This window comes from Physeter macrocephalus, chromosome 5, assembly GCF_002837175.3.
Source record: "Physeter macrocephalus isolate SW-GA chromosome 5, ASM283717v5, whole genome shotgun sequence".
Taxonomy (NCBI): Eukaryota; Metazoa; Chordata; class Mammalia; order Artiodactyla; family Physeteridae; genus Physeter; species Physeter macrocephalus.
Genome location: NC_041218.1, coordinates 23,541,096 through 23,564,993, shown reverse-complemented (window position 1 = coordinate 23,564,993; position 23,898 = coordinate 23,541,096). Strand labels below are relative to the sequence as shown.

The 23,898-nt window shown below is 49.1% G+C and overlaps 1 protein-coding gene across 5 annotated transcripts; it reads left to right on the top strand.

Moving 5' to 3' along the window:
• Positions 1–22,501, top strand: SMO (smoothened, frizzled class receptor). Of its 5 annotated transcripts, none has more exons than XM_028489775.2 (13): positions 749–836; positions 10,660–10,774; positions 11,460–11,665; positions 12,368–12,577; positions 12,822–12,994; positions 13,335–13,554; positions 13,650–13,773; positions 15,093–15,185; positions 16,298–16,406; positions 17,210–17,395; positions 17,838–17,986; positions 18,462–18,596; positions 18,813–20,297. In XM_028489775.2, exons 3-13 carry the CDS (start codon positions 11,519–11,521, stop codon positions 19,223–19,225), a joined length of 1,959 nt encoding a protein of 652 aa, XP_028345576.1. In that variant the 5' UTR covers positions 749–836; positions 10,660–10,774; positions 11,460–11,518; the 3' UTR covers positions 19,226–20,297. The 5 variants fall into 5 exon arrangements, with proteins under 5 accessions (XP_028345578.1, XP_007119821.1, XP_028345576.1 ...); XM_028489776.2 differs by lacking the exon at positions 749–836 and adding an exon at positions 9,463–10,204; XM_028489777.2 differs by lacking the exons at positions 749–836; positions 10,660–10,774 and adding an exon at positions 1–22.
• The last annotated feature ends 1,397 nt before the right edge of the window (positions 22,502–23,898 follow it).

Below are 23,898 nucleotides of genomic sequence, written 5' to 3'. Positions count from 1 at the left end.
AGCTAGAGCAACAAAGGAGCCGGTTAGTTGGCGGGGAGAGTCCCGGGGCTGCGGCACAGAGCAGCCAAGTGGGCGTCTGGGCCGCAGGCCGGCGCGAGGGTGGAGCCGGGAACCTAGTCCAGCACCCCCGGCCCGCGCCTGGCCTCCATCGCGGGGCCGGGAGGTGGTTTTAATGGTGGGAGAAGGAATGGGGCTAGAGATTGGGGGCCCAGGGGGCTCCCGCAGCTGAAGATAACTAGGATTGCCAGGGGAAGGGGTAGAGAGTTGTGCATCCCGGCCCGAGCCTCCACCGCCCAACATGGGCCCCGGGTTCCAAAGTTTGCGAAGTTGGGCGCCTAGGGCCCGCGGCGCGCAGAGCGTCCGGGGGGGCCCGGCACCGGACTCGCGGGGCGCACAGGTCGCCTGAGCTGCCCCCGAGGCCCCAAGGGTTGCGCGTGTGGCCTGGGGGCTCCGGAGAGCGGGCGGGGGCGCCAGGGCTTCTGCTGAGTTGGCGGGTTTGGCCATGGCCGCTGCCCGCCTCGCACGGGGGCCGGCGCTCCTGCTCCTGGGGCTGTTGCTGCTGCTGCTGCTGCTGGGGGGCCCGGGCCGGGGGGCGGCCTTGAGCGGGAACGCGACCCGGCCTGAGCCGCGGAGCGCGGGCGGGAGCGCGAGAAGGAGCGCGGCCGTAACCGGCCCTCCGCCGCTGCTGAGCCACTGCGGCCGGGCCGCCCCCTGCGAGCCGCTGCGCTACAACGTGTGCCTGGGCTCGGCGCTGCCCTACGGGGCCACCTCCACTCTGCTGGCCGGGGACTCGGACTCCCAGGAGGAAGCGCACAGCAAGCTGGTGCTCTGGTCGGGTAAGCGCGCGGGAGCCGGAGCCGGGGGCTGTGGTGATGGGATGCGGGGATTCTCGGAAAGAATAGGCTCAAGCCTGAGCGTTTGAGAGGGCGGGAGCAGCGCCCGGGAGAGTTGCAAGAACGGAGTCTGAAACTTTGGGGGTAGGCTGTATGCAGGATGGGACCGTCGGTGATGAGGCGGGAGGGCGAGGAAGTTGAGGAAGCGGATCACAAAGGCCTGAGCAGGGTGGGTTAGCAGGGAAAAGGGGGAATGAGGGGCCCAAGAGCGAGGGGGATGGTGGCTCTGAGCCACAGGAAAGAACTTTTTTTTTTTTTTTTTTTTTTTTAAGAAAAGGAGATGCTCCACGTAGGTGCCATTGTGGAAGCGGGGTCCTCGGGAATTCAAGGAGGTGTTTAGACCTTGGAGAAGAAACTGGGAAATCGAATTGGCAGGAAAAAGGGAAGATGGGGGTAGAAGATTTAGGCATTGAGGGAGAGGGTGGGGGAAAAGAACTGAGTGAAATTTGTGAAGGGTAAGAAACCCCTGGTGATGAGTAATTAAAAGGTAACCAGAAAGTTCCAGAAATCTTGTTTTGGGAGGTAGAAGTCCAGTGATCGTGTCTTGCTTTGACAGGTGATTTCAGTTTCCTCATCTGAAAAATGGGGACTCGTTTCCTTGTCTGAGGTTGTGAAGGAATGAGACTATTCTAACGATCATTTGTGGGTTCCTTGGAAGTTTGGACCCTCAGGCTGGTCTGGGCTGAGGAAGGACACTTAAGTGTGGGATGTCTAGAGCCCCCTGGATACTTTCATGGTGGTCTGAGGTCCCAGAACCCTCACCTCATGGTGGGATTATGACCCAGCCTGAAAAACTGCAGACTGAACCCAAGCAGGTCCTTCTTTAACAGTGTGGAGTGGATTAGCTCCCCACCTGTCACTCTTCTGGGCTGGGGACCTAAAGAGAAGGGGGGGGAACTGGCCTTGCCACCCCTTGCTTGTAGCTATGGTGACTCCAAAATTGTCCTTGAAGAAACAGGAAATAAAATCAAAAGGCAGGAGCAGACCTGGCAACCCTCCGTCTTTTGATAGGCCTTGGATGCCCCACATCTCAGTTCTGCCCCAGGGACGGGTAAGGATCCTGATAGGGGAGTGTTTGTAGGCTGCCTGTCATTGTCAGGTTGGCCGCTAGAGTTCTCAGAGTCTTTGCCGGATGTTGGATAAAGTCATGTCATTCCTGGCTTGGTACAGATGCCAGAGGAAGAACCTGGAGGATGGTACCCATGGTGGAGCCACATCCTTTGTGGGTATCAGGTTCTAAAGTCAACATGTAGGCAGAAACCATGTGTAATCAACAGTAGCTTTGAAAAATCCATAAATGGCCACAACATAAGGTGTATGTGATTTTGCATACATACTCTTTTATGGTAATATGTTTGTATGAATGTGCAACATATAGTAATGTACAGTATATAAGAAGGGGCATACATAGAAAATATAATTTTAGTTTTTAAAATTACATAAATGCAGAAGAGCAGAAGAGGGAAAGGATTTTTAAAAATACACAAAAGAAAGGTATAAATAAGGTTTCTTTGAGTTTAGGAGCCAGCTGTATGGAAAATCTAAATGTCTCAGCACTAGGACTTCCCTGGTGGCGCAGTGGTTAAGAAATCCGCCTGCCAATGCACGGGACACGGGTTCGAGCCCTGGTCTGGGAAGATCCCACATGCCGCGGAGCAACTAAGCTCGTGTGCCACAACTACTGAGCCTGCGCTCTAGAGCCCGCGAACCACAACTGTTGAGCCCGTGTGCCACAACTACTGAAGCCCGCGCACCTAGAGCCCGTACTCTGCCACAAGAGAAGACACCTCAAATGAGAAGCCTGTGCACTGCAGCAAAGAATAGCCCCTGCTCACCGCAACTAGAGAAACCCTGCGTGCAGCAGCAAAGACCCATCGCAGCCAAAAAATAAATAAATAAATGTTCCTTTAAAAAAAAAAAATAGAGTCTCGGCACTAGAATCTCACCCAGTTCTGAGTTGCTCACACTATGAGAGAATATGTGTTCATTCTCTCTCTCTCTCTTTATTTATTTATTTTGCAGGGGCCCATGGTCGAATTCTCCTAAATTAAGTGCATGTGTGATGCTGCCCTTCTGTAATTACCATCAAATCAGGCAGAAAGGGTATGAACCTCTCTCCAGCCCGTACACCTGAGAGCAGCTGCCGAGCAGGCAGAAGTGATTTTGGCAGGAAAGTTGAGGAGTCAGAACCATCCGCTGGCTGTGTAGGTTCGAACCTCACTAGCTGTGGCTCTGGTGGGGCAGGGTCCTGCAGGGGTGCCGGCACTGAGCCCTGGTCCTTAGTTCATTCTGAGCTCTTCTCTGCTGCCACCCCTTCATCCCTCAGCTCAGTCCCATTCCCATATGTGTTCTGGGTGTTCTTTTTCTGTGTCTGGTCTTTCTGCTGGATGTTTTATATGAAGTAGGGCCAGAAGCAGGAGTTGGTGCCAGCTGGGTCAGTGGGTGCGTAGTGAACTGGAGCCGAGTGTGAGAATCACAGACAAGCCTTCTGCTGGGGGTTCTGGCTAGTGATTAGTCCTGTCCTGAGCTGGTGGTCTTGATTTGGCTTTGGACGTGGTCAGTGTCATCTGGCTCTTGGAGGTGTTTTTGTGGGTGAAGATGAATTAGGTTGTCTTCATCTGTAAACTTTTGAAAGTAGAGACTTCTTTACTTTTTTAAAAGTCTCAGAGTTCTGAGTACACAGCTGTCCACTCATTCATTCAGTTAGGTGTCGGGTGCTTGCTATATGTCATTCTGGATCAGATTCTGGGGCAGATAAAGGCAAAGAATACCGAAAAAAAAAAATAGACAAAGAATTCAGACAGGATCGGAAGACAGATAATTAAACAGGCTTTAGCAACACCTCTGAGAGGTATTGTGATCGGGTGGGATGCTGAATGAACACAAAGGACTCTGGGGCGCAAGGGAAGACCCCCAGAGGAACTGACATTTAACCCACAACCTGAGAAATAAGTAGGAATTACTGGGGCCAAGGAAGATTTGGGTGGGAAGGATAGGAAGAGGGTATAGCATGCACAAAGGTGTAGAGGTGAGAGGGCTTGGTACTTTTAAGGAAGTATAAAAATTTCAGTAGAGCTGGATCAAAGCATTTGAGGGATAGGATTATAAGAGATAAGACCTAGAGAATTAGAAAATAAAGATATTCATACCCCATATTAGGAAATTTGGTTGTGTTCCAGAAGATAATATGGAGCCACTGAAGGCTTTTAAAGCAAGAGAGACATGTAATCATGTTTGCATTTTAGACCGATCTCTTTGAGTACTGTGTGAAGAAGCCACAGGAGGAGGGAAATCCTGGAGCCTGTTTGCTTGTTTAGCGGATGGTTGAAGTAGTCCAGCTGAGAGATGATGTCGGTCAGGACTGGAATAACAACTTGGAGGAAGTGGACAGATCCCGGAGTTTCAGAGGTAGAACCAATGGGACTTGCTGATGAGAGAGCAGGAGGACCCAGGTTTTAGGCTTGGATGGAAGGTGGTATCATTCCCTTTCGCTAAGCTGGAGAATGCTAGAGAAGGAGGAGGTTTAGGAAGAAAGTATGGGCCATGTGAATTAGAGGCCTTCATTGGACGTCTATGTGGACATTCCCAGCAGATCTGGAATAAAAGTTGCTGAAGAGAGGTACCCACTATGAGCTTCCTCAGCCTAGATTGCTGAGCCTTTGGAAGCATGCCATCAAGTGAGGAAGTTTGCAGCTGAGGTTGGGCCAATTTCTAGGTTTATATAGAACTAAGGTCTGTCTCTCCTATATCTTTCCACTCTCTCGACTTGGGCTTCTTCAGGCACTCAGCATCTTTCCCCAGGATAGCTTGAAATGTCTCCTCTCAGGCATTCCAAGCTGCCCAGACAAACATACTATCCAGGCCATGGTCCACCTTCAGCCAAATCTGGTTGGTTTGGTAAATGGGGCAAGAAAGCAGAGAGACCTGCGGCTGGCAAGAGAAACAGGTCCCTGAGAGCCAGCACGTAGCCTCTTTGACCACTGCTGTGCTGTGTGTGCGCACAGGGGTGTGCGGCCCTGTCACCCAGCCAGGGGCAGCCAGTGGGAAAGAGCTGGAGAAGCTGGGAGGAGTTTCTCGTTTGCCTCCCAGGCACTTAGTTGAGAGACTGAGAGGAGGTCTGTTGTTGGTGATGGTAGGTTGTTTGCAGGGGCAGATCAGGAAGAATTTCCTTAGAGCTGTTCTCAAACCTGGCTGATGATCAGAATCATTCTAAAAATATACATTTTTAGAAAGTTTAAAAATACAGAGAAATACCCACGGGCCCAAGTTTTCATTTTTGCATCAGATTGTTACGTTTTTAATTGTGAAATGTAGCATGTATACAGAAAGTGAATAAAGCACAGAGGTACCAAATAACAAATAATTATAAAGTGACATCTGAGTCAAGTGATGGTGGGCCCCCACCCCGAGGAGCTCCCTCTTTGTTTTTTCCAATCACATCCCCCTCCCTCCTCTTCTAGAAGTAACCATTGCCCTGATGTTTTTGATAATTGTTTCCTCTTTCCTCCATAGTTTACCATCTAGTTTTAGAATCCCTAAACAGTATATTTCAGTTTTGCATGTTCTTGAACTTTATACAAATGGAATCATGCTGTGTGTATTCTTTTATGTCATTTCTTTTGCTCTACATTATTTTGTAAAATTCATCTATGTTGTTGCAGCTTATTTTTCATTGCTGAATAGTATTCCATTGTAGAATACATCATAATTTATTTATCTATTTTGTTGTTCTTAAACATTTTTTAAAAATATTTGTTCATTTAGTTAGGCCGCGCCAGGTCTTAGTTGCGGCATGCAGGATCTCTTAATTGCAGCATGCAGGATCTCTTAATTGTGGCATGCATGTGGGATCTAGTTCCCTGGCCAGGGCTTGAACCAGGCCCCCTGCATTGGGAGTGTGGATTCTTACCCACTGGACCATCAGGGAAGCCCTACCACTTCTAGTTAACAATGTCCTGGAGGTGTCTACTGAGCCCGTGCACCTAGAGCCCATGCTCCACAACAAGAGAAGCCACTGCAGTGAGAAGCCCGTGCACCACAATGAAGAGTAGCCCCTGCTCACCACAACTAGAGAAACCCCGCACGCAGTAACGAAGACCCAACGCAGCCAAAAATAAAATAATATGGCTATTTAAAAAAAAAAAAAAAGAAGTGGTAATAGTAACAGCACTGGGACCTCCTTGGAGGTCCAGTGGTTAAGACTTCACCTTCCAGTGCAGGGGATGCGGGTTCGATCTCTGGTTGGAGAGCTAAGATCCCACATGCCTCGTGGCCAAAAAACCAAAAACATAAACAGAAGCAATATTGTAACAAATTCAATAAAGACTTAAAAAAAATGGTCAACAGCAAAAAAAAATTTTTTTTTAAATAGTAGCATCTTTCATCCTTGACTTTTTCTTCATTCTAAAGAGAAAGCTTTTCTACCTTTCAGCATTAAATATGATGTTTGGTGTAGGTCTCTTGTAGTTATAAATATTTTATCAGATTAAGGAAGTTTTCTTCTATTCCTAATTTGCCAATTATTATTTTTATCATGGATGGACATTGAATTTTATCAACTACTTTTTCTGTATCTATTGAGATGATCGTATGATTTTTTTCTTCATTAATCTGTTAACATGGTAAATTGCATTGATGAAATTTTCTCTTTTTTTTAAATTTATTTATTTATTTTTGGCTGTGTTGGGTCTTCGTTGCTACGCGTGGGCTTTCTCTAGTTGCGGTGAGCGGAGGCTACTCTTCAGTGGGGCGTGTGGGCTTCTCATCGTGGTGGCTTCACTTGTGGAGCACGGGCTCTAGGTGCATGGGCTTCAGTAGTTGTGGCACGTGGGTTCAGTAGTTGTGGCTCTAGAGCACAGGCTCAGTAGTTGTGGCACACGGGCCTAGTTGCTGTGTGGCATCTTCCTGGAACAGGGCTCGAACCCATGTCCCCTGCATTGGCAGGTGGATTCTTAACCACTGCACCACCAGGGAGGTCCTGATGAAATTTTCTAATGCTAAACCATCCTTGGAACAACAGTTTTCAACCTGACTGATCATCAGAATCACACATTAAAAAAATCGTTTTTAAAGTTTAAATTGTGGCAAATGTTATTTTTAAAGTGTATAAATATAGAAAAATGCAGAGATTAATATAACACCTGTGTCTGTATTTTTTCTTTTTGTTTCATATTTTATTAAAGAAATAAAACAAGGGAAATCCCTGGCAGTCCAGTGGTTAAGACTTGCAGCCAAAAAAAAAAAAAGAAAAAGAAAAAGAAAGAAAACAAAACAGATAAAGCTGATGTCCTCTTTCTTCTTGTTTCCAGTTTCATTCCCTTTTCTTCGCTGGGGAGCTTCCCGCATCCCAGTAACTTGCATATTTATTTTTTAAGCTTAATTACTTTAATAAAATAGGTAGTATACAAACATAGTACAAAATTCGAAAGTAGCAAATGTTAAATCCTTCCACTTCTGTTCCCAGCTACCCATTTCCCTTCCCACAGGCAACCACCAACACTGGTTTGTGTGTATTCTTTTATTGATATCTAACATATGTGCAAATGTAGATGTGTCCTTATTCTTTTTTCCTCCCATAACCAGAAGCAGCTCTCCGGGCTGTTCTCCACTCAGCTGCACCCATTAAACAAGACATATTGGAGATTGTTCCATTTCATTGCAAATACTTCAACCCTGGATAGTGTGCTACTATATTGATGTGTGATATTTTATTTAGTAGGTCTACTATTGATGGATAAATATTAAGGACATTTCTACTCTTTTGTTATTACAAACAGTACTTCAATGAATAATCTTACATACGATTTTTGTGAACATGTGAAGTGGAATTGCTAGTATAACATTTTACAGCTAATGTCAAATAGTGTCCACAAATGTTAACTAATTTTTAGTCCTACTAAAAATATACAAAAGTGCCAGTTTTCCCCCCACTCTTGCCAGTACAGCATTTTCAAATGTTTTGATCTTTATCCTTCTAAAGGTTAAAAAGTTATATGTCATCGTAGTTTTATTTCACATTCAATGAGTAAGACTGAACATCGCTTTATGCTTTTAAAGGCCATTTGTATTTTCTGTTGTTTGTCTTTTGCCCATTTTTCTATAGGATTATGAATTTCTTATTGATTTGGAAGAGCTTTATGCATGTAAGGAAAGTAATTCTTTACCTGTGATATGTATTGGAAATGTATTTTTTCAGTGTGTTGCTTTTCTTATGATCTTGTTTGTTTTTTACGCTACTGAATTTATCTATTTTTCTGAAGTCTTTTCTTTAAATCTTTTATTTCAAAACTTCTGAGTTTTGTGTCATACTTCAAAATGCATTCTCCACTCAAAGATTTAAAACAACATTTTCCACTTTTTCTTCTAGTACTCTGATTTCTTAAAATAATGTAGTTATTTTTTATTCATCTGGAATTTATTTTTATGTAAGAAATGGGGTAAGGATTCGACTTATTTTTTCCCTAGATGCCTCCTCAATTGTCTTTTAATATTTATTTAATAGTCTATTTTTTCCTTGGGTAATTTATTTTTAAAGTACAAAATAATATTTAAAATGAGATAAAAAGAAAAACAAATTACACGTTTTAAAAAGCTGATAATTATCACAAATATCACAAATTCCAGAAAAATAACACAATATGGTTTGTGTGTGAGTGTGTGTGTGTGTGTGTGTTCTGGTTATTTATTGCTATATTACAGACCACTTCAAATCTTGGTGGCTTAAAACAAGAACCATTCCTTTTGCTCATGAATCTTCAGTCTGGACAGCACTCAGCAGGGGTGGCTTGTTTCTGTTCCCTGATATCTGTGGCTTTCACTGGGATAACTGGAAAAGCTGGGAACTTGAAAAACCCAGCATCTCTTTCTCTTTCTTCTTTTGGCCCCAAGGCCTCTCTATGTGGTCTCTCCACCAGGCCTCTCCAGCAGGACAGCCTCGGGATAGTTGGTCTTATTTCATGGCAACTGGGATCCAAGAACAAGTGTTCCAGGAGAGACCCAGGCAAAAGCCAAATGGCTTCTTATTATTATCCAGGCTTGAGAGTCAGAGAACGTCACTTCCACCACATTTTATTGGTCGAGCAAGTCACTAAGGCCAGCCCATATTCCACAATATTTTTTAAAAATATTTATTTTTTAATTAATTAATTATATTTTATTTTTGGCCGTGTTGGGTCTTAGTTGCAGCACGCGGGATCTTCGTTGCGGCGCGCAGGCTTCTCTTTAGTTGTGGCTCACGGGCTCCAGAGCACGTGGGCTCTGTAGTTTGCAGCACGCGGGATCTCTAGTTGAGGCGCTCGGGCTTAGCTGCCCCGCAGCATGTGGGATCTTAGTTCCCCGACCAGGGATCAAACCTGTGTCCTCTGCATTGGAAGGCGGATTCTTTTTTTAAAAAATAAATTTATTTATTTATTTGTTTATTTTTGGCTGTGCTGGGTCTTCACTGCTGCGCGTGCACTTTCTCTAGTTGCAGCGAGCGGGGGCTGCTCTTTGTTGCGGTGCGCGGGCTTCTCATTGCAGTGGCTTCTCTTGTGTGGAGCACGGGCTGTAGGCACGTGGGCTTCAGCAGTTGTGGTACGTGGGCTCAGTAGTTGTGGCTCGCAGGCTCTAGAGCGCAGGCTGAGTGGTTGTGGCGCATGGGCTTAGTTGCTCCACGGCATGTGGAATCTTCCCGGACCAGGGCTCAACCCGTGTCCCCTGCATTGGCAGGTGGATTCTTAACCACTGCGCCACCAGGGAAGTCCCCACAGTATTTTTATTAAGCATCTGCCTGTTGCTCCTCTAGGGAGCCCCTCCGCATTTGAAATATATTGCTTAATAAACATCCAGTAAAATTCACTTTTTCTTTGTTGTCACATTTCTATGAGTTTAGACAAACACATAGAGTTCTGGATGCAGCCACTACATTCAAGACAGAGAACAGTCCATCACCCCCAAATGTTCCCTCGTGTTGCCCCTTAGTAGGTAGAGCCCTCTCCTACCCTAGCCCCTGGCAACCACTGCTGTGTCCTCCACCCACACCCTCTCAGCCAAAATCTTTGAGACTGGGTTCTCCGTCTAGAGTGATAAAGGTCCCCCAGGAGATTCTGATTTGAGTCAGGTCGGAGAACCGTTGCCCAAGGACATTGCTTCTTAAGTGACAGGAACTTGCTGTGCACCCTTGGAATAGGTTTTGTCTAGTGAGAGCGGTGAATGGTCAGAGGCCTCAGATTACTAATAGTAACAGCTAATATCTCTTGAGTGCTTAGTACATGACAGGTACTGCGCTAAGCACATTTGATGCATTATCTCACTGTACACCACAGTTTCACAAGGTAAGTCTATTCAATATTATCTCCATTTCACAGATGAGGAAACTGAGGCTAGAGATAGAGATTAAGTAATTTGTCTAAGATCACACAGCCAGGAAATGATAGAGCCACGAATTGGACCCAGGCAGGCTAATTGCAGTGTCCATGCTCCTTATCCCTCTGCTATATTACCTTCCTCCCAAAAAGAACAGTTACCTGCTCACACCACCCCCAGCCTGGGCAGTCACCCACATTGGCTCTCACATCCTCAGAAGCTTCTCTTAATACAACTTCTTGTTTGGGAAATAGGTGTTCCTGAAGCAGGGGTGATTCAGGAGGGGTGAAGGGGGTAGAATGCTGAGTGAGCGCAGCCACAGGGACAGCAGGGTAGAGGCCTGGGCTGGGGTAGGGGTGCTAGGAGACCTCCACCTGTTTACTTCTGGTTGACAACACCGTTCCTCCCCCTGCACTGGACACAGCCTCCTCTGTTTCTCTCCATCTGATTTCCTGTTTCCTCCTCTGGCTTTGGAGTACCTGGCTCCCCTGACTACCTCTTCTTAAGCTCCAACCTGTTCTCTATCTCACCTCAGCTTGGTAAGAGGAACAAGCATCCTGGGGTCTGGGCAAGGGGAAGCAACTCCTGGTTCTGGTGCACGGGCCCTGTGAGGGTGGGTCCCACAACACTCCTTCCCTGTGGACTGTAGAAGGTTTTAACAATGTCCCTGAAAAAGTAAAAGGTAAATTGACCTGGGGTTCTCAGCCAGAGGTGCTAACATTCCCTTAGCGGGGCATTTGGAAATGGGAGCTGTTTCTTAAGAACTTTAATTGAATTGTAACATACACACAGAAAAGTGCACAGTTTGACTTTCACAAAGTAAATACACCCATGAAACCAGAGCCAGATCAAGAAATAGAACATCACCAGCGTCCCAGATGTTCCTCTTCAGGCCTCTTCCAATCCCCACCCTGGAGTGGGAGGGGTGAGGAGCATTTTTTGGCTGTCACCAGGACTTAGGGATTCTCTGGGCGTTTAGTGGGCAGGGTCTGGGGATGCCAGATGTCCTGCAGTACCTGGGACACTCCTGCAGCACAAAGAACGGTCAAGCCTAAATGCACTGCTGAGAAACGCCGTGCCTGACCGTCCTGAGCAGTCATGGCCTGCAGCGTGGCAAAGAGAGATGCCTTAGGCCTGGGGAACAGCGGTGCAGCTATGTCTGTCTGTGGGTCAGAGTGATGAGGGGTCTTCACTGCAATGTGTCCACACTGTCGCTACCCCCAGGCCTCCGGAACGCCCCCCGCTGCTGGGCAGTGATCCAGCCCCTGCTGTGTGCTGTGTACATGCCAAAGTGTGAGAACAACCGGGTGGAACTGCCCAGCCGCACCCTCTGCCAGGCCACCCGTGGCCCCTGTGCCATCGTGGAGAGGGAGCGGGGCTGGCCCGACTTCCTGCGCTGCACCCCCGACCACTTCCCCGAGGGCTGCCCGGTAAGTGCTCTGTGGGGCAGGGTCTGGGCTGGGCAGGACCAGGCACGGGACAGGGCCCAGCAGGGGCAGAGGAGCTCAGCGCCTTCTCTTCTGGGAGATCCCAAGTCTACAGCCATGGCGTCAGTGAGCCACAGGCCCAAACTGAAGCTCTCCAAGCTGAGCCAGTCTATCAGGGATTATCTATTTATAAAAAGATTTTTGAGCACCCACTCTGTTAGGTGATGGGGAGTTACAGGAGTCATGAATGACAAACCTATGCTCAGGAAGTTTATTGTGTATTTAGGGAGTCAAGCCTTGCATGTGTAAAACAGCTAAGAGACACCAAGATGGGGATGTGATCTAGTTCTGGGTGGTGAAGGACAGCACATTAATAATAATAATAATGATGGTAGTAATACTAATTATTATTATTTATTACCTTCCAAATACTATTATAAACATCTTACATTTATTTATTCATTTAACATGAAGTAAGTATTGCTATCCTATAGATCAGGAAACTGAGCTAACAGAGAGGTCAAATAATTTGCCCCAGGCTATGCAGTCATGAGTGGCAAGGCTAAGATTCAGATGCTGGAAGGTCGTCTGCAGCGCCTGTGCTCTTGGCCTCTCTGCCATGCTACCTTCGCGCCTCTTATTAAACCAAAGGTCACCCGAGCCTACTGCTCCCCTGTGCACTTTATGCTCTTCTCTCATTGCCAGAATGAGGTGCAGAACATCAAGTTCAACAGTTCGGGCCAATGTGAGGCTCCCTTGGTTCGGACTGACAACCCCAAGAGCTGGTATGAGGACGTGGAGGGCTGCGGGATCCAGTGCCAGAACCCGCTCTTCACCGAGGCCGAGCACCGGGACATGCACAGCTACATCGCGGCCTTCGGGGCCGTCACGGGCCTCTGCACGCTCTTCACCCTGGTCAGTGGAAGGCAGGCCCGTGGGTGGAGGGTCAGGGGAGCTGCAGGGCCCAGGGCCCCTCAGGCAGCCTGTAAAGTAGGAAGGGAGCCGATTGTCATTGAGAGAGGCTGGGCTCTGGGAGAGGGGGAGGAGGACTTGGCAGGGGTCCTCGGGGAAGGGTGGCGATAAGAGGGGTCCGGGGGTTCAGATAAGGGCAGCAGGATAACCCTAACCTCACAGGATGGGCCCCACTTCTCTCTTCTAGGCCACGTTTGTGGCTGACTGGCGGAATTCCAATCGTTACCCTGCTGTCATTCTCTTCTACGTCAACGCGTGTTTCTTTGTGGGCAGCATTGGCTGGCTGGCCCAGTTCATGGACGGTGCCCGCCGGGAGATCGTCTGCCGTGCTGATGGCACCATGAGGCTTGGGGAGCCCACGTAGGTGTCTTGCGGACCCAGAGGCGAGGGTGAGGGGAAGAGGCTGATGTGCGTTTTCCACAAAAGGGGCAGGTAGGTCTTGAAACGGAGAGTTCAGCGTGGGATTCAGCTTTGCCTTGTTGCACCCAAGGTCTCCAGCATTAGAGCCTGGACTGTTTGCATCTGTTCAAAGGGGCATCTTCTGTATCCTCTTCACTTCTGACCTGAGCCTGGTCTCCAAGCCCTGACTGCTAGGGAACCTCCAGACCTTAGAAGCCAGGGGACTGGGGACAGGGTGGAGAGACTTCGTAGAGGGAGTACAGAACGACTGCCCCAAATGACGCTCCACATGTCTGTGCAGCTCCAACGAGACCCTGTCCTGCGTCATCATCTTCGTCATCGTGTACTATGCCCTGATGGCCGGCGTCGTCTGGTTTGTGGTCCTCACCTATGCCTGGCACACCTCCTTCAAAGCCCTGGGGACCACCTACCAGCCTCTCTCGGGCAAGACCTCCTACTTCCACCTCCTCACCTGGTCGCTCCCCTTTGTCCTCACTGTGGCAATCCTCGCCGTGGCCCAGGTACAGTGACTGGTAGGGGGTGGGGATCTGAGTGGGGCGGACTTGGGTGAGGGAGACAGTGACTGACTCTGTCCCCCCACGCCTTCCTGCTCTAGGTGGATGGAGACTCTGTGAGCGGCATCTGTTTTGTGGGCTATAAGAACTACCGATACCGTGCTGGCTTCGTGCTGGCCCCAATCGGCCTGGTGCTCATTGTGGGAGGTTACTTCCTCATCCGAGGTGAGTGAGGACCAGGCCAGGACTGGTCGGGCAGCAAAATGTGCTGAGCATCTGCTCTGTGTAAGTAGGAGCCAGGAGCTGCCAGCTCTGCTGCCTTCGAAGTGGGACCTCGGCTGCCTCGTGCAGGACCTTGGTGCAAAGGGGAAGGTGCCCATGGGCAGACTCAGCACCACGGCACTTGGTGCAGGCAGCACCTTTGTGCGGGCCAGAAACATGCTCCCCTTTCTCCAGCTTTGTGCCAGGGCTCATGGCTTGTTGAGTGGAGCTTGGGCTGGATTCCAGCCCCCGGTCAGCCCTGGCCAGATGCCCTTGTGTGGTGAACACCCTGAGTAACCACCCTGTCCGCATGGGCCAACTGGGAGCCTTCAATCATGTGCGTGCGCCCTGAATTTATATACATGCTCAGTCTTTGGAGCTTCATTTCTCCTTTCTGTTCATAGTGCGAGTGCGCGCACACACACACACACACACACACACACACACACACACACACACGGTTTTCACAGCATGCACAGATTCTCTGTTTCCTCATTTCCCTGTCTCAATCTGCCACCTCCACAATAAGCCTCCGTATCTTAGCTTATTTTCGTTGAGTGTTCTTTGTAAACTTCAGTTTCCTCCCCCAGCACTATCAGTCTTCTGTTCAGCCCACCTCATTTCCCTCTCTTTGGCAGTGGCTGAGCCTCTGATTTATATTTTGTATCTGTGTGATCCTGTGTGGCTAGTGTGAGCCACTAGCCACGTGTGTTGAAACTAATCCAGACTGAGATGTGTCATAAGTATAAAATACACACTGCACTTCAAAGACTCAGCACATATGGAAGTAAACTATCTCATTAACAATTTGTTATATGGATTACATGTTGAAACGATGTCATAAACAGTGATATATTGTTTATAAAATATATTGAAGTTAGCTTCATTTGTGTCCCTTTACTTTTTGAAGGTGGCTTCTAGGAAATTTGAGATTATGAATGTGGCTCACATTATATTTCTCTTGGACAGCACTGTCCTGGAGTCTTCTTAGGCTTTTTCCATCATAATAGCTTTGACCTGCTGCCTTACTTGGGGAGGCCGGACCAGGACTGAGGCATCTTTCGTCTCCACTGACCGTCTGTGCCCTGCCCAAGTCTTTCCAGTCCATGGCACATCTGCCACCAGCTGTGCTCCAGTGTTTCCAGTTCCCCAAGCTTTAAATCAGCCCAGAAGTCATCAGACCTGGGACTCTAGGACCATGGGACCCTCCCCTGCCATGCACCTATTCCTCCCAGGAGAGTGGCCTGGCCTCCACTAATGTCTGCCATCTCCCTTCTGTTCAGGAGTCATGACCCTGTTCTCCATCAAGAGCAACCACCCTGGGCTGCTGAGCGAGAAGGCAGCCAGCAAGATCAACGAGACCATGCTGCGCCTGGGTGAGTGTGCCATCCCAACACCGCACCCTCTGGGAAAGAGTCTTGGAGGCTGAAGTACATTGTGGGGCAAGTTAGCAGCCAGGGAGGCAAGATAAGGCTCTGTGTGTGTGTGTGTGTGTGTGTGTGTGTGTGTGTGTGTGTGTGTATGTGTATGTGTGTGTTGGTGCTGATGGTGGTGGTGGTAGCAGCTGAAAAGGGAAGGTAGCAAAAAAAAAAAAAAAAAAAGAGAAGGTAGCTTCTTTCTCAGTTGGAAGAATTCAAGTTCATGTCAAGACTGCTTCCTCATGTCTACTTCCCTCCTGCTGGGACCCTCCCAGAGTGGCCTTAAGCACCTCCAAAATCTTGTCTTATTTTGGAGAAAACAATTCTTTTTTAAATTTTTGTATTGGAGTATACTTGAATTATAATGTGTTAATTACTGGTGTACAGCAAAGTGATTCAGATATAGATATATTCTTTTCCATTATGGTTTATCACAGGATATTTTTTTTTAAGTTTTCATGTAATCTTTTTTTTTTTAATTTCTTATTTATTTAATTTATTTTTTTATTTTTGGCTGCGTTGGGTCTTCGTTGTGGTGCGCGGGCTTCTCATTGCAGTGGCTTCTCTTATTGCGGAGCACAGACTCTAGGCTTCAGTAGTTGTGGCACTTGGGCTCAGTAGTTGTGGCTTGCAGACTCTAGAGCGCAGGCTCAGTACTTGTGGTGCATGGGCTTAGTTGCTCTGCAGCATGTGGGATCTTCCTGGACCAGGGATCGAACCCATGTCCCCTGCGTTGGCAGGCGGATTCTCAACCACTGTGCCACCAGGGAAGCCCCTATCACAGGATATTGATTATAGTTCCCTGTGCTATACAGTAGGACCACGTTGTTTATGTATTTTATATATAGTCGTTTCTATCTGCTAATCCCAAACTCCTAATTTATCCCTGCCCCCCTTTCCCCTTTGGTAACCATAAGTTTGTAGAGAAAACAGCTCTTAAACTGAGCCCAGCACGAATTCACCCCAGACTCAGCTGTCTTTCAAGCCCGAGTGGGCAAACACCCTCTTCCCCACTGCTGCTTCCATACCTGGGATTGGTGACGCCCTCTCCCACCCCTGTCCCTCCGCAGGCATTTTTGGCTTCCTGGCCTTTGGCTTTGTGCTCATCACCTTCAGCTGCCACTTCTACGACTTCTTCAACCAGGCTGAGTGGGAGCGCAGCTTCCGGGACTACGTGCTGTGAGTCGGGGGCTGGAGGCTTGGGGGCAGCAGTGGTGGGAGCTGGAGACCCTCCTCTGCTATCCAGCAGGGGTCTGCCAGGTCCCTGCCTCAGATGACAAGAGAAACTGCCCATCTTGCTCTGGGCGCTTAAGCTGATAGTTGTTCTGTAATTTGCAAACATGGCAGACAGCCCTCTGGGTCCCTGCCCAGCTCCACCCTTCCCTTTCACCCCAAGCCTCTCTGGCTGGTATGTTTGTAACTGTTAAGCCATCGTGTGTTTTGGCTTCTCCAACTGACTCTTGCATTGGCCACAGAAGTTGCTTGCTATTTCTCATAGACTCTTTACAGAGCTTATTGCAAATCCCTGCACAGAAGTAGTTACCTCTCTACCATAGGTTAACAACCCATTAATGTTTTCTGGTTTTGCCTGTGCTTTTTTGTGTTACAATGAGGATGAATCTGAGAAGGTAACACATCTCAGCTGCTTAAAGAAGTGCAGTACCTACCGATACCAAGGATAGCAGTTAAAATGCTCATTAAAATCTGACTGCTTCAGACTCTTCCTTAAAGGCTCCAGCTTCCAGCGTGGGAAGCTTTACACCACACCGATGCCTACGCCCCTCCCCCAGAGATTTGATTTAACTGTCTGGGGTGTGGCCCAGACATCGAGTCATTAAAAGCTCCCAGGTGACTCTAATGATCACCCAGGATTGCAAATCAGGGCTGTGGGCTTCCCTCTTTCTAAAGTGTTTGGATTGATTGTCTGGGCACCCACCCAGGAGACTTAGAAAGCCTCAACTGTGTACTACCCCTCACCACAGGTGCCAGGCCAATGTGACCATCGGGCTGCCCACCAAGAAACCCATCCCCGACTGTGAGATCAAGAATCGCCCTAGCCTCCTGGTGGAGAAGATCAACCTATTTGCCATGTTTGGAACCGGCATTGCCATGAGCACCTGGGTCTGGACCAAGGCCACGCTGCTCATCTGGAGGCGCACCTGGTGCAGGTGGGGTCAGCAGCAGCCTGTCCTGACCCTGCTGCCTTGTTCTCTCAGCCTCGGCATCTGTTAGGCTTTGTAGGTAGGGTCTCACGTGTCCCAGCACAGCCTTGAGCAGGTGTGATTTTCTAAGGGTGTGCCCTGAGCCGCCGAAAGCGGCCTTTTCTGCGGCTCACCACTGCCCCCTGGTGACACCTCCTGTCCTTGGGAGGATGGGCCACGGGCTGAGCCAGCTGCCGGTGTCTTCTAAGAGTGGAGTGATTTGAGAACGGAGCGCAGGAGCCCTGCATTCTAGGCCCCCTTTTTGGCACAGAAGGCCTCTACCCCTCAGGGTCTTTGAGGCCGTCTGGAGGCTCCTTTCCTGGATGGAACGGATCCGCTGGTCTTTTGCAAGATTTGAGGGGAAGCAGCTGCTCCTCCAGGCCCCTTCCCCCACCCTTTCTGCCCTCAGGTTGACGGGGCAGAGTGACGATGAGCCCAAACGGATCAAGAAGAGCAAGATGATCGCCAAGGCCTTCTCCAAGCGGCGCGAGCTGCTGCAGAACCCAGGCCAGGAGCTCTCCTTCAGCATGCACACTGTCTCCCACGACGGGCCTGTGGGTGAGCTTCCACCCCGTTCCCAGTTTCCTTCTAGGCTGGTGTGGCCTCATGGACTGTTTGGAAGGCTGTGAGGAATGGCTCCCTCCTCTCTCTCACACACTGGTTCTCCTCCAGTCCCCACCCTGCCCCCATCCCAGGCCACTCTCCCCTCTCTGTTCCTGCCCCTGGATCTTGCTTGCTGGTGCTTTGGTTCCTAAGGACTCCTCTCCCTCGCCTTCAACCGTCTTCTCCAGCTGTTCTCCCTGGGCTACGGGAAGTCAGGTTCCAGGGACTGGATTTCTGGCCTCTCGTGAGGCCCCCCTCTTCAGACTGGGGATGGGTAGAGATTGCTGTGTTCACTAGGGCGGGCTTTCTCTGCTAAGTCGAGTGGGAGCCATGGGTTGGGGGATGGTGAATGGTGCTAAATAAGGGAGGAGGAGTCATTGTGAGGGCCTGGGCGGTCATGGTACCTTATCCTTTCCTTCCATCCCCACAGCGGGTTTGGCCTTTGACCTCAATGAGCCCTCGGCTGATGTGTCCTCTGCCTGGGCCCAGCATGTCACCAAGATGGTGGCCCGGAGAGGAGCCATACTGCCCCAGGATGTGTCTGTCACCCCTGTGGCAACTCCAGGTATGGGGTTCCAGCTTCTGTAGGAAGGTGGGGGATGTAGAGGCTGGAGGTTCCTGGGACTGGAGTACCAGGGGCTGCCAGCAGGGGAGGGGAGGGAAAAGCCTTGGAGGATCTAAAGTGTGGGTTCCTGAGCTAAAAGAGTAGGGCCCCGAGGAGAGAAGGCATGATGTGGACAGAGTTAGGGTCCCAGGCTCACGTTCCCTCTCCCACTGTCAGTACCCCCGGAGGAAAAAGCCAACCTGTGGCTGGTTGAGGCAGAGATCTCCCCAGAGCTGGAGAAGCGCCTGGGCCGGAGGAAGAAGCGGAGGAAGAGGAAGAAGGAGGTGTGCCCGCTGGTGTCGCCCCCTGAGCTCCACCACCCCGCCCCGGGCCCTGCCCCTGCCTCCAGTGCTGTCCCTCGACTGCCCCAGCTGCCCCGGCAGAAGTGCCTGGTGGCCGCGGGTGCCTGGGGAGCTGGGGAATCCTACCGACAGGGAGCCTGGACCCTGGTCTCCAACCCCTTCTGCCCAGAGCCCAGCGCCGCAGCCCCCATGGCTTGGGCGCAGGGCCGACGGCAGGGGCTGGGGCCCATTCACTCCCGCACCAACCTGATGGAGGCAGAACTCATGGACGCAGACTCGGACTTCTGAGCCTGGAGAGCAGGACCTGGGACAAGAAGGAGGAACAAATACCATTCGGAGGCTCTTCTTCCTGCCTGAGAGTGCTTCTCCAGGGTCTCCTCTTCCAAGAACCTGAGGGCCCAGTGCCCTCCCAGGAGAGTTCAGTATGTCTGGCTCACGGCAGCAGGACTGTGGGAAAGAGCCCTGACATCTCCACGGACAGGCCTTACCCGGGGCGGGGCCCTGGAGCTCAGGGTCCTTGTTTCTGCCCCACCTGGCTGGCAGCGTCGGTCTCCAGTGGGGGTCATGGGGTATGCAAAGCTCGTGGTGGGCACTAAAGGTGCAGGCAGGGGTGACGGTAGTTAGAGTGGGCTGTGGTGACCAGCAAGGCAGGCTGCCCTTTTGGGTGCCAGTGGGTGCCCTTCCCTGGCACTCTCAGACCAAAAGCGTTGCTTGTGTCATTAGCCCTTTGTCCATGGGAGGACAGAGCTCCTTTCCCCCTCTTCAGGGTGGTTGCGGGGCTGGGGGTGCATACTCCCAAAGGGCCTGTAACCTTTCTTTATAAAGTGTCCAGCTGGCTCCACTCCAGGCCACTAAGCCACCCTGGGTTTTCCTGCACCCTTCTTCCCCTTTCCCATTTCAGTTCAACCAGGCCAACCTCTTCCCGTTTCCTGTTTGTTGATTAGGACCCAGCATCGCAGCATTGTCTATCCTGCCCCCAAACCCCACCCCTTTGCTGCTGGGCTCCATCTCCAGGTGAGAGATTGGTTCAGCTATGGAGCCTGGCGTGGCATAGAAGCAGTGAGTGACGGGGAGCCTCTGGGCCTCCAAGAGATGCATGTTATCTTTTCCTGTATCTGTCCAGTGGGGGATGGATCCTCTGACTTGAGGGGCTCCCCTGGGAAGCTGCTGACACTTCAGCCAGGCAGGAAAGCTTCCTTCAACTTCCACAACCAGTGGGTGAAGAAGTTCTCACCTCTCATAACCCCCATCCGAGGCCCCAGTTTCGAGAACCAGACAGCAGGAAGGCTTAGCAGCTGGCTGGGTTCCAGATCAGGGGGTAGGGATAGGGAGACAAAATATAAACAGTAAATAAAAGGTTTTTGTATAAATTCTTGATGTGCTTCTTTCCATAGGCCCCGTCTTGACCTGTTTACCTGGTGCTGATCTAATTTGTCTTCCACTTCCTCTGAAAGCTATTCTGAAAGGCCAAGAGCTTGGTGCTAATGAGGTCACAGCTGACAGATGTCAGGCTGATGTCAGCTTAATGTGCTGGCTGTCCTTCCTGGCCAGTTGGTTCTATATAAGGACAAAAGCTCTGGCCACAGCTGCCTCACTGGGCATTGATCATAAGACGAATGAGCAAGAATGTGCAGCTTGTCCCTGGAGTGATGATTGGAAGCAAGTGTCCCCCTGCTGGGGAGTGTCGATGGGCATGGCTCCTCATGGCAATCCTGGGCCTCCCTCTGGGGACCTCTTGCCTCAACAAGGGATGTCTGTGGGACCAGGTGCATTTGGATCCACAGATTCCTCCTTTGGGCCGTCAAAGGAATCCGGCTTCCCTGAGAGAAGGCTGCTAGCCTCACTTCCTCCAAAAAGATGTCAGTAGAAAACCGGAAACGAGGCTCAGGATCCTGTGGAAAGGAGATCTGTGTAGGAAAGGGGATGGTACCCACAGACAACTCAGAGGGTATTGTGGAGTATTAACCATGCTTGTTTGGGGGTGTAGCTCAAGTGATGGGGACACAAGCAATTTGCCCAGAGCCAAATTCCAGGGGAAGAGGAAAGGGAACTAACACTGATCATCTTCTAGGTACTTTACATGTGTATAATGGTAATAATAATGGCGAATTCTTATTCAATGCTTGCTAGCTCTCTTCTAAGCACTTCATATACCTAAGTATATGAAGTGCATAAGGTATATACATATACCTAAGTATATTATACCTTAGCACAACAGACCTAAGAGGCACTGTTAACACCCCCAAGATACTGAGGCACAGAATGGTTCAATAGTTTGCCCAAGTGACTTCCCTGGTGGCACAATGGTTAAGAATCCGCCTGCCAATGCAGGGGACACAGTTTCGAGCCCTGGTCCGGGAAGATCCCACATGCCGCGGAGCAACTAAGCCCGTGTGCCACAACTACTGAGCCTGTGCTCTAGAGCCCGTGAGCCACAACTACTGAGCCCATGTGCCACAGCTACTGAAGCCCGCGCGCCTAGAGCCTCTGCTCCGCAACAAGAGAAGCCACCGCAATGAGAAGCCTGCGCACCGTAATGCAGAGTAGCCCCCACTCGCCGCAACTAGAGAAAGCCCGCGTGTAGCAACGAAGACCCAACGCAGCCAAACATAAATAAAACAAAAATAAATAAATTTTTTTAAAAAACCTACAAAAAAAATAGTTTGCCTGAGGCCACAGAGTAAGTGATAATACTGGGATTCCACCAGAGCCATCTGGCTCCAGAGTGACCTGGCTCTTGGCCACTGCAGTCTACTGCCTCTTGTTTAATTTAGAAGGATCAGAGGAACTAGTTTTCTGTAGCAACAAACTCAGTGAGGCAAAATGACTTGCCCACGACCTCAGAGCTAGTAAGTGACAGACTCTGAGTCCAGGGCCTTCCTGACTCTGCAGTCCAGACTCTTTCCACTCTCAGTTCTGACCTTTGGTTTTTCCTCCTATCCAGGTTTCCCCTGCTGTGTTCCCTCTGGCCACCCTGTATCCCCTTGTGCTTGCTCATCTTGCTCGTTCCTGACATCACTGCTCCTCTCAACAGTAGTACAGCTAATTTTTTTCTTTTAAAATGGAAGTATAGTTGATTTACAATGTTGTGTTAGTTTCAGGTGTACAGCAAAGTGATTCAGTTGTATATATATATATTTCTCTTTCAGATTCTTGTCCATTATAGGTTATTACAAGATATTGAATATAGATCCCTGTGCTATACAGTAGGTCCTTGTTGTTTATTCTGTATATGGTAGTGTGTATCTGTTAATCCCAAACTCTTAATATATCCCTCCCCCGCCTTTCCCCTTTGGTAACCGTAAGTTTGTTTGTCTGTGAGTCTATTTCTGTTTTGTATATAAGTTCATTTGTATCATTTTTTTAAGATTCCACATATAAGTGATATCTTTTGATATTTGTCTTTCTCTGTCTTACTTCACTTAGTATGATAATCTCTAGGTCCATCCATGTAGCTGCAAATGGCATTATTTCATTCTTTTTGATGGCTGAGTAATAGTCCATAGTGTGTGTGTATATATATATATACCACATCCTCTTTATCCATTCATCTGTCGATGGACATTTAGATTGCTTCCATGTCTGGCTACTGACTTAGTATGATAATCTCTAGGTCCATCCATGTAGCTGCAAATGGCATTATTTCATTCTTTTTGATGGCTGAGTAATAGTCCATAGTGTGTGTGTATATATATATATATACCACATCCTCTTTATCCATTCATCTGTCGATGGACATTTAGATTGCTTCCATGTCTGGCTACTGTAAATAGTGCTGCTATGAACATTGGGGTGCATGTATCTTTTTGAATTAGAATTTTCATCTCTTACAGATATATGCCCAGGAGTGGGATTGCTGGATCATATGGTAATTCTATTTTTTGTTTTTTAAGGAACCTCCATAGTGGCTGCACCAATTTACATTCCCCCCCAACAGTGTAGGAGAGTTCCCTTTTCTCCACACCCTCTCCAGCATTTATTGTTTATAAACATTTGGAGGGGGGCAGTGCCACGCAGCTTGTATGATCTTAGTTCCCCAACCAGGGATCCAACCCAGGCTCTGGCAGTGAAAGCGTGGAGTCCTAACCTCTGGACCGCCAAGGAATTCCCTATTTGTGGACTTTTTGATGATGGCCATTCTGACTGGGGTGAGGTGATACTTTATTGTAGTTTTAATTTTCATTTCTCTAATAATTAGCGATGTTGAGCATCTTTTCTTTTGCCTGTTGGCCATCTGTATGTCTTCAGTAGTAGAGCTATTTTTAAACCTTTATCAACAGCAGTATGCAAAACAATAAAAATGATCAGCGTTGTCTAATGATCTTTTCTGAAACAAGGGGAAATGTTAACAATTTTCTTTCTTCTTTTTATCTCCATGTACATTCCCTCCATCTCTTCTTTCTTTAGTAGTATTACTTATATAAAGGATGAGGAATGGGGTATTGGAGGAGTTTATTCTGGGCTTTGAAAAGTTGAGAATTGTTACCCTTCAGTTTGACTGTGGAGGCCGATAGATTCTGTGACCACTAGAGGGCACTGTGAGCCCACCTTTTGTGAATGCAGACAGGCAGCTGTTGGAAATCCGTGACTGTGGACACTCCCACAAACCAGTTGTGCATTGCAGTATTTTTATAGGAGCGCCAGATCTTGGGACTGAGCAATAGTGGTCACTTTCCTACCAAAACTCCTGAATTAGACCCCTGGAAGAAACTCCTCAGGGTCCAAGAGCAGCTTGGTTTGGGGGACTCCCTGTGGCTGCGCTGCTGCCCTGAGGTCTCCGTGCTTTCAGCCCTCCAGCAGGCTCTGCCCTCACCTGCTCCATTGGGCCCCCCTTACACTCAAACTCAGTCGTCCATCTTCCCAGCTTGTGAGGCCTGCCCCTTTTGGTACCAGATTCTTTTAAGTAGTATGTCCACTGCCCCAACCCTTCCTCTGCCTGTGGGAGTCATGTTTTAATCTAA

Bases quoted from the DNA above. Each gene is read 5' to 3' on its own strand.
- SMO (XM_007119759.4), top strand. From the start codon at position 503: ATGGCCGCTGCCCGCCTCGCACGGGGGCCGGCGCTCCTGCTCCTGGGG. The intron at 12,995-13,334 runs GTAGGTGTCTTG...ATGTCTGTGCAG, and splicing joins ATGAGGCTTGGGGAGCCCAC to CTCCAACGAGACCCTGTCCT. The intron at 15,186-16,297 runs GTGAGTGTGCCA...GTCCCTCCGCAG, and splicing joins CGAGACCATGCTGCGCCTGG to GCATTTTTGGCTTCCTGGCC.